Genomic DNA, 14762 nt, shown 5'->3' on the forward strand with positions numbered 1-14762 from the left:
TATTACAAAATAGAACATAATGTTTTAAGATGAAGTAGCATAAAATTACCTAATTGCTCTCCATTTACACTTCGACATCATAATTGTGGAAATAAATTCCGATTTTGGTACATTTGCGTCGCTTATTGAATCATGACAGCATCTATATATAGCCTATACACCCGAAATATACTCACACACACACACACACACAGAATAAATCACATCAATTCTACTTCAAAAATTCAATTTACAGCTTTTTTTTTGTGCTACTGCTGTTGTTGCTCTTGTTGTTGCAGTAAGAGACAGCATCAGTTGGACAGCGAGGAGCCTCGGGGAAAATGCTGCCCGCTAATCTGATAATGAGTGTAAATTTATGATTATGTACATGCATTTAATGGGGCACACCCAGCAAAGCATGCGCCCAACCAAACAACCAGCCTCCTAACTGTGCTGCTGGCACACAAGTCCTCGATTCGCAGCTTAGCTTAACGCATGCAAATTGAGACACTTGTGTGTGCAGCAAACCAGCCAAACAAGATGGAGAGGGGCGCCATGGCGAGTGTGTGTGTGTGTGTTTGTGTGTGTGTGTGTGTGTGTGTATGTTGGTGGATGTGGAGTCTGCTGACACACGCCTAGGGGGATTACATTTTTCATGGGACCATGGCCAGGTTCGAGGACAACGCATCGAGGACAACGACGCGACAAGACCAGACCAGACCAGACCAGACCAGATGAGGCGAGGCGAGGCGAGATGTGACGCGTCGCGATGGCTGGCATCGGCACTCGATGATTCTGTCAATTTGAGTAAATCTTTTTAATGGATCGCAAAAATTAATCGTGTGGAATATATTTGGAAGCAAAAATCAAAAATCCCTTAATATTATTCCACCCTCTCTCTCCCTCTCTCCCTCTCTCTCACTCTCTCTCTATCTCTTTCTCTCGTTATCTCTCTGTGGCTCTCCATCTGAATGCATGCATGAAATTTGCCCATAGTTATGTGTATAAAGTTGGGTCAATCTGTTGTGCGATTGCGATTGTGAATACGAGTGCGAGTATGTTCAAAAGTTCGTGTGCTTGTATACGAACTGCCACTTAAGTTATTTGTCAAGCGGAAATTGATTTTAGTTTTCAATTTTTGTTGCCACCCGCCGCGCACCAAGCAATGGCAGTAGCCGCATGTGTGGCAAATGCACGAGGCACGACTGACTTTTCTTGATTTTATTTGCGCAGCACAATCTAAAAGTAATATTCATATGTGTGTGTATATATATATAGAAATAATACGGGTCAACAGTTAAACATTCAGTTCATACTATCGTGAGATAAAAACAAATAAATTCACTTTATTTAAAACGTACAAAACATAAAAATATTTCATTTGCGGATCTGATAGTCTGATAACTTTGTTAGGCATCTTAAGTTCATAGCAGTTTACTTGATATCTTTGGTTAGTTATGGCCTTGTATAAGAGAAGTTAAATTCCTAATTGGATGGAAGTTGGGTCTAAAACTTCTTGAATCTAGGTATAATCTAAGGAGCATATTAAATGGCGTAGGAAGTTGCTGCTTCAGTTTTGTATTTATTATTTTATCATTCACAATATACACTCTCAATTTCAATTGTAGCTCTGCTCTTTGCTTTCGACTGTCGTCATAATGTTTCATTTTGCCATTCAAGTGTTTGCCTTGCGACAAGTGCCACTCAGCCAAGTAAGTGCGAACGAGATAAAGCACCAGCAGGAAAGGTATGGAGAAGGACGGAGACCAAAGAGCCTAAGGGACATAGATTCTATATTGGGATTGTGTTGCGGTTGGGGGCTATCAAGCAAATGAAACTGATTGTGGACATTGGGTTGAGATAGCTCAGACAGCTGAAGGGCTTGAAATATAATATGTTGCACTTACCCCCATGTAGCACATGCATTCACCACACACACATTCGATATTAGCTTCAATCGAGCATTTGTAAACGTAACCTGATATTAAAATATTCAGTCCAGCACAACTAATCGATTGCCTCGCAGTGAATCGGAATCGGCATTGATGTCTTTTCAAAGGGACAATATGACTAAGTATGGCTGACATTAAGTGGGCAAATGACAAGTTAATCACTTTGAAAGTCATCAATTAATTTGATAGTGTATTGCTTACAATGGCCAATTATAGATTGCATTTGTATTTTGCCAAAAACGTGACATTTACATTTCAGTTGCCAAACTGAAGGCAGCCAGCCACATGAATATATTGATTCAAGGCCGTTTTTCACACACATTCTCAGCAAGTTGGACTGGAAGACTAATGTGTACGTAGTTATTAGCTGTAACATTCCTTTAGAACGGTTATTAGCAAATTATTTCCCAGACAGAGTTCTGCAAGAGAGTTTGTTTATTTATTAATTCCATGTAGAGCCACAAATATTATTTGGGGAGTATTTCGGCAAGAGTTGGCTCGATGTGGATGTGGATGTGGTTGGGATGCTGCTTAAGTAATTGTAAATGTGCCTCGGCTATGGCTTTGGCCTTTGGCCAGTCTTTCATTTTTGCATCGACGAAAGATTAATTTGCAAAATATTTGCGGTATGTGCAAAATAAACTTTGGTTATTGGCCCCAAATCGACAAGGCAGACTGCTAACTAAGTTTATGGCTTCTGGCAGCCATTTCATATTGATTGCGCCGCCAAACCCGAATTCTTTCAAAAATTAATAAAAAATGATTGCGAGATTGCAGCAAATAAAATAAAACTGAATGAGTCGTGGCCGCATCTTTAAACTTTTGGTCAATTCGAAAGCGTATGCCGCAAATTGTAGATGCCATGCCATGCCATGCCGGCCCAGTCCCAGTCCCCCGTCCCCCCACAACTCCATTACCATTACCATTTCCATTTCCATTTTCATTTTCCTTCTCATTTTCAATTTTTATTTTGGTCTTGGCTTTATTTGTTTGCATTCTGCCATAAATCTTTAAAAGTAAAACAGCATATGCGGAATGGGATACAAAGTTGAAAGTTGAATAGGGCAACGGTATGAGGGGCTATATTGGTCATGGCCACCAAAAAAAAGGGGGGATTTTGTGGGTGTGGGGGGTGCAAAGGGAAAAGGAAATGGGCCGAGGGCCGAGGGCCAACTCCAGGGACTAGCTCTGCTCAAATATTCAACAATTTATTTCTTTTATGCTCACACATTCTTGTATGCGAGTTGGAAATCTCATCACCATGAATTTCCCAACTCGAATTGAATTTCAAACAAATCGAAACTTATTGATTTACACATGGCTTGTGCGAGTTTTGTGTTCTCTCGATGAAAGCATCAAATAATTAAGTGTTATTAATTGCCGTTTTGCTGCGATTTTTCGCCAAACTTTGGAAAATGCAACAACATTTGTGGACGGTTCTTAAGCGAAAATATATTGCAATATATGATATACAATACAAGAATAATGCGCGACAAAGTGTGCCATGGTTTCTCTGTAATTCTTTGAAAACTGCAATTTGGATTAAATTGATTGCAGCTTTTAACTGAGTAACTATTGAAAACAATTTCAAATGATTGCCAACTGCTTCAGCGACCGAATTTGTGCTGCGAACGCTTTACAGAAAAACACACAAAAAACAAAAAGCAAAAAACAAAAAAGTAAAAAGAAAAAAGAAAAAAGAGAAATACTGAAAAACTTTGACTTACACATGCCATCGTCCCTGCAGGAGCGAAAGGGACTTGGGTGTGGATGGCGACGGGAATGTGGATGAATGTTTGGTGTTGAGCTAGAAAATTTCTGTTATTATGTATTTGTTTTGCTATTGCGCTATCGCTTCGGAGCAAGGAGCACCAAGTAATGTTGACTTTTCTCTTTTTCAGCTTTCACTCAAAATGTCTGTACGTCAATGGGAATGGGAATGGGAATGGGAATGAGGAATGGGGGATTCGGGATCGGGGAGGGCGAAGACAAGCTGCTTGGCAGTTCATGGATACATAATAAATTTTTAATTAAATGAAAGCAGTCAGGAATCTAATCGATGCCATGCGATGCGATGCGATGCGAAAGCACTGCTCCAAGACCAAAAAGGCAACCACATCCGCAGCAGCCGCCGCAGCAACCGGCGGATGTGTTTGCGGCTTGCGTGTCGCAGTCGAGCGAATTGCGAATTGCGAATATCGAAGGAAGTTAGTTAGTTTGGAATTTGTACTGGTAATTTGCCATAAGGCTTGCCGACCACAAAAATGTCGCAAAGCAACCAACAAGCGAGCGAACAGATGCGACTACTGCCCGAATTGCAATCAATTATAAGCATTCAACAATGGATTAAATAATGCTCACAATTTGATCGCTAAAACATGCGCATAATCATAAATAATTAATAATATAATACTTCAGATAATTAATTGGTAAATTATGCATTTACTTTCGATAATTGTCGACTGACCTTAGTCGACGTTCAATAAATAAACAAATACATCTAATATATCAAATGTTTATTTAGCTATACGCGTTATTTTTGCGGTTTACTTATGGTTAATTTGGTGTTTTCTGCTTTACACATGCCACATTATTAAATGCATTTTTTGTTGATTTACTTGAACTCTCGAAAGAATAAAGAATAGAGAACAAATACAAAAATCAATAACTACAATTGCAATTACAAATTCGAACGAATTACGCGTAGTTTCTATTAATTAGTCCAACTTTTCTCTTCATTCTTATTCATAACATCCAATCGTGTTTGTACTCTGATACAAGAGCATATTGGTTTTGCGCAATGTCCGTCATACTTTCTATAATCAGAGACTATAAGAGCTGGTTGCTGCACAGAAAAATGTATTACTACTCGGATATATGTTTTGCGACACTCGATAACTGTAATTTCAAGGCCATCCCTTCTACTCCCACAATCAAGCAGCCATCCAGCTATTATTTAACATGCATCTTCCCTCTAACAGTGGTTATAATAATGTGGTTGGCACGCTTGCAGCATTGCGATTGCAACACGTCCACATAGAAATCTGATGGCACGTGCTCATGTAATATGTATATATACTCAAATATGTATTTTTTTCGGCTTCGCCTGAAGGCAATGCAAGTTTAATTAAACCATAAATACACAATTGTGGATGGGGATATTGAAATAGTAATAAAAAGTGCTGATAAATTGTACTGCATGCAGTTAACAGTAGATGGCAGCAAATACCAAATGCCATTGCTTATTGGCAGCTTGGCTTTAAAACTATGCCTGGTCTCTGCCTAGGCAATGGATCACAAAATATGCCTCAAAGGCAGACCACCTGTTTTCTCAGCACACTCCACACACTCTGCACACTCTGCACCTTTGTGGCAGCCATTGTTTAACCCATAAGCCGCTTACATACTGTGCCGTTAGCTCTGCTGACGTTTGCTCAGTTGATGTTTTTTCTGCTTCCGCCCACACATACACACACACACACACACACAGAAGGCACTGGACAGGTTGGCAGGTCGTGTGGCCTGCTGAATTTTAATTACCAGCCAGATTTAATCACAAAAAAAAAGAAGCATCAGAAAAAAGTAAATTTATATATATATATATATATATAGGACTAGGACAAATGAGAAATGAGATTGTCCGACAATTGATGGGCTCTTGTTCTCTTTATTCTTTTCCGACTCTGTACTAGACACGGGTCTCTGTGAAATTAAAATTTGTTTTATCCATAATCCGTACAATTCAATGAACAACTTGCGAATTCAATTGAATTCAATTTGATTAAATTGGAAGCAGACCCCGAGAAAAGCCAGAGATTCAAAGAAGAAGGACCAATGCCAATCTAAATGCCAAACCAATGCCAACATCAACTCAATGCCAATTCGAATTTATATGGTTTGCTCTGCTCTGGACCGGTCGAGTTTTGGATCTGAGCCATAAATGATTCGCAGTCAGAGCCATAGTGCAAGTCTCTGAATGACACTGTGGGCGCATTACAGGGCAAAAGAAAGACATAGGCTGAGTGTGCCAGTGAGTGGTAGAAAAGAAGAGTGCAAATTAGGGCAGTTAGATGGCAAAATTGCAGCTGGCCAGATACTCGGGCTCAGATTGATGACTTTACAAAATGCTTTGGCTTTGGCTCTCGATGGTGCATGGTATTAGCGCAACTTGATTATTATGCAGATGGATTATGAACAATGTGTTTCCTTGGCCATTGCCACTGCCCATTTCATTAATTACGGCGACTGCAGTTCGCATAATGGTGAACAATGTGTCTTCGTGTGTGTGTGTGTGTGTGTACTAAGCATATTTGAAAAAAGTTCGGGGAGTTTATTTCTCTAATATCTGTGCGCTTCAAATTTTGACATGAACTTTTTATTATAATCCAAAACAATATATGAAAAACATATCACAGTAAAAGAGTTCGAACAGCACTCTAAAATGAAATTGAGTTTTAAATTGAATCAAATGCTTTCTAGAACATTTCCTAGTAAGTGTTATCACGCTTATTAAAATGCAATACTGCTAATGGGATTTTTTGATAATTAGATACAAAAATGAGACGTGAAAAATGAAAGAAATCGGTAGATGGTTGATAAGTCCCTGGATGGGCATGGTCAATGGTTCAATGCCAAGGGCATTTTAGCTTTCTTACGACTTTTATAACTTTCTATTTTTTTCATTTCCCTTTCTGTCCCTTTTTCTGCTTCGTTATTGTGCCTAGCTGTGTGTTGCTGTGTGCTGTTGCTGTTGCTGTGTGATGCTGCTGTTGCACTTGTTGGTGTTGGCAGTGCCAAATGCATTTACGTGCTAATTCGTTTAAGAGTTAAAGTGTGTATGTGTGTGTGTGTGTGTGTGTGTGTGTGTGTATGTGTGTGTGTGTGTCTGTGTGTGTGTGCTGTTTGCTGCTGTGCCATGTGCTGCAATTCAGTTAAGTTTTGATTGCTATTTTCGCTTCGCTTCCTGCCAGCGGCTGTCTCCGTCCCATTCCCCATTCGAGTCCACGTGGCCGCAGCCACTGCCTCGGCACAATGCACAATGTTGCCAACAGCAGCAAATGTGTGACATATCCGTTTCCGCTTGCCGCGTTAATGTATTATGGCAGCACACACACACACACACACGCATACGCATGTGGATGCCTTCCAGCAATATCACACAAACAAATGCAGACAAAGCAGTGGCAACTATTTACAGCTACTTTTTTGTTTTTGTTTTTTTAAATTGGCGCTGCTTTGTATTTTGTGTGAAAACAATGCAACTGACAGAAAGCATAAAATATAAATGTGATGTGAGACACTGTTGCACAGTCGATTTGTGCTTTATGCAACGATAGCATTGTTGTTCAAACGAAAGAAGGGCGGCCTGCAACATAGTGGCCCATTCCGTGGGGCTGACTGCCCACGGTTGGACCAAGCTCTGGAATGGCCTGAAAGTATTTGGTTTTGCTTTATCTTGCTTTGACATGTGGCTTTATTGAGTTCCCTTTGTGTGTCAAACGCAACAGGGGCGCCAGCTGGCTGAAAAGGCAACGTGCTGGCCAGCTTCCTCTAAGGCAGCTCAAAGCCAAGGTCACCACCATTCACCATTCACCATCTACCATCCAGCAATCAGCAGCCAGCAGTCAGCAGCCAGCATCCAGCTGTGCGTAGCTAACAAATAGTTCCATTGACATTGCTTTTTGCACACATCAGCTGCACTCAGCATGTCCTTGCGCCCCCAACATACGTATACATAATTTGATTATTGCATTTAAAGCTTCTTACAAAATTGGACATTGGTTTGTTAGGTAAGATAAATGTATAAAACAAAGTAGAGTTAGGGTAAAGCATAACTTAATACACATTACGTATACGCAACGTATACATTTGAAGAATTTGTAAGTATTAATTGAATCAAACTATTTGTTTAATATTTAAGTTCATTGTGAGAAATGTATCAGAATTTGATATTATGCTAAGATGTGTAGTTACGCAATCGACTTAAGGTTTATTTTATACATATATATATAAATATATATATACATTTATACAATGCGGTAACTACAGATTTATAATCCACAAGCCCCAAATCTCAGTCTGCGTGTGCGTTTGCTCATAAAAACTCTCATTCTTGTTGCTGCTGAGTGTTTTGCAAAATGATTGTGCACGGAGGCAGCGGCTTTAAGGCTTTGCGGTATGCAGTATGAGCATGCTTGTTGACGCAAGATTGTAGAAAATGTCAGAGCACCGTTGCTCCATGCAACCATGTGGAGTACTCCAAAATCCAAATTGCATGGCAAAGTCAGTGTGGAAAGCCGCAATTAGGTAAGCTTAGTGGCCACACCCTTCTACTCACAGCCATAAACACACACACGCACACACACACACACTCACAAATGCACTCAAACTGGATTTAAATTTTGAAAGTATTTTCAAAGTTGTGTTTGGAAGTTATGTACTTGTACACACATAGATGCAAAATGTTGTCGAGCCAAGCAGACACAATTTCTGTGCACAATCATCTAGTCGAGCAGCTGGCTGATATCAGTTAGACATAGTACATACATACATACATACATACATACATACATACATACACACATACATACATACATACATACATACATTACATACAGACACTTACCAGGAAAAGCCTCTTGGCAAATTGTTCATAAAATGGCACAAGTTGAAGCCACAGCCAAATGGGCTACCTGAGAGCAAAAATAGAGAAATCAGTTAGCGACAATTTAAGAACTGTTGTACTTCAAATTTTATTTTTCTATCTTCCGTCTTTACTTGCCCAATACCCATGTCGATGGGTCCAGGCTCTCTGGACGATGGCAACAACAATCAAACCACTAACGCATTCTGCTTGTGCAATTTTTTATGCCCTTGTGGTGGGTCTAATGCTTTTGCCGTGCAGTGTGTAATGCATTAAACAATATATATTCTTGATCAGCATCATGTCTGTTTCTGTGCAAACTAATCCCTCACTATCAGTAATCCCTCAATATCATATAGCTGTCATAGTAAAGATCTTATTAATATGCGTATTATGATATTTCCCAAATGTGGAGAACAAATCATCACACTCGGAATACGTATAGAATATAGTATTGTGAATATTGTACTCAGAGAAAAATCGTAATTTTTTCTCTATTATTAAGGAATATATTTAAATTTATTTCCTATATTTTAGAAAAGGCAGCCCAAATTAGGAAATGCAAGCCCTTTTTTTTTAAGAGCCAAAACCTTCAATTTAAAAAATATATTTCAACTTTGAATGTATTTCGTACATCAAATATCTTTCAAAATAACAGTCGATCCGTTTTTTAATTTGACTCAATTTGTTTCCGGTCGACAAGGGTATTTTATATTCGGCGTGCCGAACATATGCCATTTTCCCAGTTTTTCCCTTCTGCATTTCAGTTGTCATGGCTTTGCGGAATTGCAGAATTGAAGTCCGTAACTGAATCTCGGTGCGTGCCTGTCCGCATTTATGTCTGTTGTTGCGTGTTCCTGATGGTGATGGACATATGACATGAGATGCATGAGTATTATTAGGGCAACAATTACTGCATTTAATTATTACATTATCTAACAAGCTCAGGCCTCGAGGTAAGAAGTTGATTCAGTGTTGACCAAGTTATGGAAATTCAAATTCATTTTACGGACTTGGGAACAGTACTTGCCACCAAACACTTACCTATAAATATGTATATATTGTATTTACATATAAATAAAGCTCCGCAAAGCTTGTATTCACTTATAGTAGTTGTCAATGTGATTTGTAAAAGTATTTTGTGCCAGTCCATTAATTGAATCTATATTGAGTAGGCAAACAGGATGCAGGTCAATAGAATCGGGAGGATAAGCTAAGAACGAAAGAACGAAACAGGAAAGGACAGGAGAGGAGAGGACTGAACAAATGAGGCCACGGCAAGTAACTAGTAACTGTCAACGCGGCTTCAATCTGTCAATATACCAACAGAACTGTCCATCGCTCAATAATTTTAAATAGTTTTATCTGACATCTGGTCAGTGATTCAGAGGATCAATCAATCACAATGCAAAACGACGCAACAGAATAAAGGCATATGCAAATGGAGCGTGCAACGACTGGGGAATCGGAATGGGGAAACTGGGTGACTTTTAATATAGCCAAAGAGATAGAAAGATACAGAGAGAGTGTATCAGGCATCCGTCCTGGCATGCTCAAGTTAAGGCAATTCAATTGGCTGCCCTTTTGCCTTGTAAAGTACCAAAAACAAGACCGAGCAAAAAAAAAGGTTGACGCACAATTTTGAATGAGCATAAACCAGTGATTCTCCCATGACAGAACAATGAGGACATGCATTTATTTGTGGCACGCATGGCAGGGCAGGGAAGTGACAGATGTCAAAAGGTCGCCCTGGCCGGCGGCATTGTTGTGGGCGTGCTTGCATCCGGCCGCAACATTTTGTTGGGGCATTGACGGTATAATTAACCTTAACACAAAGCGGTAACTTTGCCGTTGATTGCCAATTATGAAGCCTAATGGGACCGCGACTACAGCCCAACTTGACAAAGGCAACCAATTTGGTCAGCTGACCTACTTGATATTTTTCCCAAACAATGAATGCAGCATTAATGTATAAAGCGGTGTCAGAATCCTCCGAGAGTCCCGCATATAATTGATTCGAGTACCAAATAGCATTCTTTCTGGGTATTTAATGTACATTTGGGATTGTTAGTATATATAACAGAAATTCAACATTTTTCCCGCTCTGGAAACATAATGCTGACGCTTCTTCTTCTTTATTCTGAAAACCAAATTTTAATTAGTGATTATATGTATATATATATATATATATGTATATATATTGTTATGTTTTACCTTTCGAACTGATTCCATAAGCCAGAAATTTGCTGTTAGCTGAGACGCTAATTTGTTGAATTCTGTTAACGATAAACACATAAGCAAGAGTGCTCGCGATAATACTAAAAAACTTTATAATTATCAAAGCACGCTGTAATATTTACACCTGCTGCGTAGCATGCCCCAACCATTCCCTATTCCGTGTGCCGCTAACAAAGTCCATCTACTGGTGCCAACTAACATGCCTCAATTTAATGTTCAAAACTGACGTCAAAGCACAACTTGCTTCTGGTGATGAGCGGGCGTGTTGCAAGAAGTGTCGTTCCCTGGGCAACTGGTTGGTTAGCTGGTTAGTTAGTTGACTAAAGGAATTCAGGTATGAGGTATGGAAATGGCCGGGCCACAGCAGCTCTCCATGGCTACAGGTACCGACCCTTGCGGTATTTGAGTAATGGTAAAATGTAATTTCAACTTTTGCATAATTTTATGCTTATTATGGCGACTGCGTGTGCACGGCTCCAGCGTTCTGTACACACACACACACACATATATATATATGTATATATATATAGGTATATTTATAAATATATACATGGACCTAGCTAAGGGGGTGCAAGTTTGAATTCAATACGAAAGCAGGAGCAGATCTGCCGAACCATCAAATCCCAAGACAGTCGATGGCATCGCAAAAGCTTTAATTACTTTGATGCATGATTTTCCTGCCATTTGCAATTTGTAACGAGTATAATGAGCAGACTGAGATGAATACGAGCTGGCTTTATTTAACCTGCCTCACACACACACACACACACACACGCACACACACCCCACATATCCATGCATTGACTGACTGTTTATTTGATGCGTGGTTTCCTTTCGGCTTTTGCAGCAAGGACACGCACAGAGGACGAGCGAATTCCCAACTGGCTAGCAATTGAGCAATTGTTGAAATGGGTAAGTGTGCGAAATGCCAACGCACGTTGACAACAACACTAATGAACGTCCATGGGGGAAAATGTTTTACCTCCGTTTCGCCAATTATAAGTGCTTCATTTTTTTGTTGATTCTTTTCTTTTTTGTGTGTTTCTGGCACAGATGCGCTTCGCTTGCGTGGTCCGACCTTTGTACGTTTCAATGGTGGCCCGGGCCAACCACAACCACATCCCCATCCCCATCCCCATCCCCATCCACAGCAGCAGCAACAGCAACAGCCACATGCACCGGGATATGTCGGGCACGGATTGCAGCAGGAGCCGCTCATTGTTGTGGAGGAATCCAATTTGCCGGAAGAACTAGAGCCGGAGAGTTCGGACACTTTTTCGAATCGCGCCAGTTTGGATATTGATTCGCCAGTTAATCCGTATTTGTTGTCGCCGTGGCGTGATCCGCGCGAGGCCCGCAAACACTCGTTGCCCTCACAGCAGGTGACCGATGGCATCACCGCTAGCCAGGTGCGTCGTCTATCCGAGCGCGGCGGCGAGGGCTCCGGTCCGACGCCCAAAGAGGCCGCATTCTTGGCCACGCTTTCGCAGTCGCCAGCTCCGTCGGGCCGTCGGCACTCGGTGGTCACCATTTCGAAGGTGCCAACTACATTTTTTGGACGCTCTCGCCGCGAATCTGTCGCCGCATATCCGTCAAACAATGGGTAAGTCAAGACTTTAATTAGCTTAAGCTTGTATTGTAAATTGTATATTTTGTTAATTTTACATTTACACAGCCCAAAACATAGAATTTGTTGTAATTATTATTTTGTGTTGACCTTTTCAATTGAATATTGCAGCAGCAGCCGAGTGCTGAATTCGCGACGAGAGAGCAACACAGGACCGCCATCGACAGACCCCATTGGCAGCATTCATAATCTGCAGCTGGACATTATGGATGACATATATTTGCAGTCGCGCAAGGCGCGCTTGAAGCTCTGGACATCGAGCAATGAGAAGGTGTGCGAGGTGCAGACGGTGGATGAGGCAGGAGCTGGTGCACCGGGCAAACGCTACACCAATCGCCGATACTCCGAGTGCCCACCGGCCGGTGCTGGTGGCGCCAACGTATATCGTCGCGCCTCGGAGTATCCGCATCCGCCGAGTGTCTCGCCACAGATGCCGGCATCGGCACGTGCATCGACGCGACGCAAGAAGTCCGGCAGTGGATTGGGTTTGCTTGGCAGTCGCACGGATTTGGCTGGCATTTTTAGCTCGCTGACAGGTACGAGCGGTGGCACAGATCCTGGCCACCGTCCAGATCCAGATGGTGGGTCATCTAGCAGCCATTCGTCGGCAGCCACTGGCAACAGTGCAACAAGTCCGTTTTTGAGCCAGACATTCCAGCAGGCGGCACGTGGGCGCACCACCAGCGCCGCACCCACTCCTTGTGCTGGGCAGGGTGGATCGAGCATGCTGCTTGATCCGAACGCTGGCCGCTCCACACGCTCGAACAGTTTTGATGTGTCCATATTGAACAATGCCAAGCAGCTGGTCACCGAGGCCCAGGACAACAGCTCGGCCGCAATTTCGGGTTGGTTTGGGATGAAAACGACTCCAGTTACTCCTCGCAAGAAGAGCGTGCGCAGCAAGAGCAGCGCCATGGCATTGTCTAAGGATATGTTAGAGCGTCTGCAGAAGAAGGATCCACTTGGTGGCGATTCCGGCAAGCCGAAGCTAAAGCCGCGCAGCAAGAAGAAGAGCTGGGCTGATGCCACCAAAGCGAATATTGTGGATGCCAACATTTTGGGCACCGCCATCGAGGGTTTTTTGCGGAAGAGCTCCAATGCCAGCATGGCTGGCAGCAGCGGCAATACCGCCGGCGCCACCACATCAACTGGCATCCGTTCGGGTGGTGGCAAGGATAGCAGCAAGGGCGCCGTGCCCAAGGAGTCGGGCGCCAGTGGCAGCTCCGGTGGTGGGCGACGCTCTCGCCAGTCAGCTGTCAGCTCAGCTGCCAGCTCTGCTCAGTCGCAGGCCGGACGTGCGATGCGCTCCACGCTCAACTGGTTCAGCAAGGGCGACGAGGATGATTCCAAGGATACGTGTGACGCCTCTTTGTGTGCCACACTTAAGGATCTCTTTGTTAAGTGAGTTTTCAATTAAGAAAAGCAAGTAGACGGACAGTGGTGGATGATGGAATCGGGCTGCGACTGACGGAACAACAGGTAATTCCTTGTTTGCCATTTTTCCATTATTGTGAATCTAAAGTATATAGATGTAGCTATAAATTTTCCATAATTCTTATCCATTTTTACCATTAATTATCGTTTCGTTTCGTTTTGTATATTTGCAGTGGGCTACTTGCATTTCTGATAGCAACATTTTCAACACTTTTCACAATTGTCACGGCAAACACAAATTGGATAAACGCGTACATTTGAAAATACAAATACCGGTGAATTGTGGGGCGAACATTTTAGATAAGTTTTTTAACGATAGCAGAGAAACGATAACGATACAAATTTGTATTGCAACATTGCAGGTGAGTTTTGTGATTATCGCAGGGCAGGGAAACGTGGCGAATGAGAGCCGATTGACATATTACCTTCATATTGTGAACAATATACATACAACCAAAAACATATACATACAAATGTATTTCGATAGATATACATGTATTTACATACATTTACATTTTTATCTCTCATACATAATATAACAGAATGAAAACATTATAAATTAAATAAAATCCGCAGAAAGGAATATAACAGTCAAGTAGAGTAAATAAAAGACAGCATAGATAAATGGCAAATGTATATATATAAATATATATATATGTATATGTATATGTATATATATTTATATAAATATCACTATTTTTTAGATGTGGAGCAATTTTTGAGAATATCAGCCAATATAAATGTGTCAACTAACTATAAAATATATAACAACATATGTATATGGTTATAAATCAATTTTTTTTAGATAATGAATAATGCGAAACAAACAAAATATATAAAGTTTCCCATATCCAGCTATGCATATACAGAAACCGATACATATACAAAG

The 14762-nt window shown here is 41.3% G+C and overlaps 1 protein-coding gene across 1 annotated transcript in view; it reads left to right on the forward strand.

The window, feature by feature from the left end:
- LOC6569541 overlaps positions 1-14321 on the forward strand; it is a 31795-nt gene extending 17474 nt beyond the window's left edge. Inside the window, exons 2-5 of the mRNA XM_001995471.2 lie at positions 11660-11724; positions 11866-12415; positions 12551-13918; positions 14047-14321. Coding sequence (XP_001995507.1) covers positions 11721-11724; positions 11866-12415; positions 12551-13844 — 1848 coding nt within the window. The 5' untranslated portion in view covers positions 11660-11720 and the 3' untranslated portion in view covers positions 13845-13918; positions 14047-14321. The remainder of the gene's footprint in view (positions 1-11659; positions 11725-11865; positions 12416-12550; positions 13919-14046) is intronic.
- The last annotated feature ends 441 nt before the right edge of the window (positions 14322-14762 follow it).

The sequence above is a fragment of the Drosophila grimshawi genome, unplaced genomic scaffold, assembly GCF_018153295.1.
Source record: "Drosophila grimshawi isolate 15287-2541.00 unplaced genomic scaffold, ASM1815329v1 contig_848, whole genome shotgun sequence".
Taxonomy (NCBI): Eukaryota; Metazoa; Arthropoda; class Insecta; order Diptera; family Drosophilidae; genus Drosophila; species Drosophila grimshawi.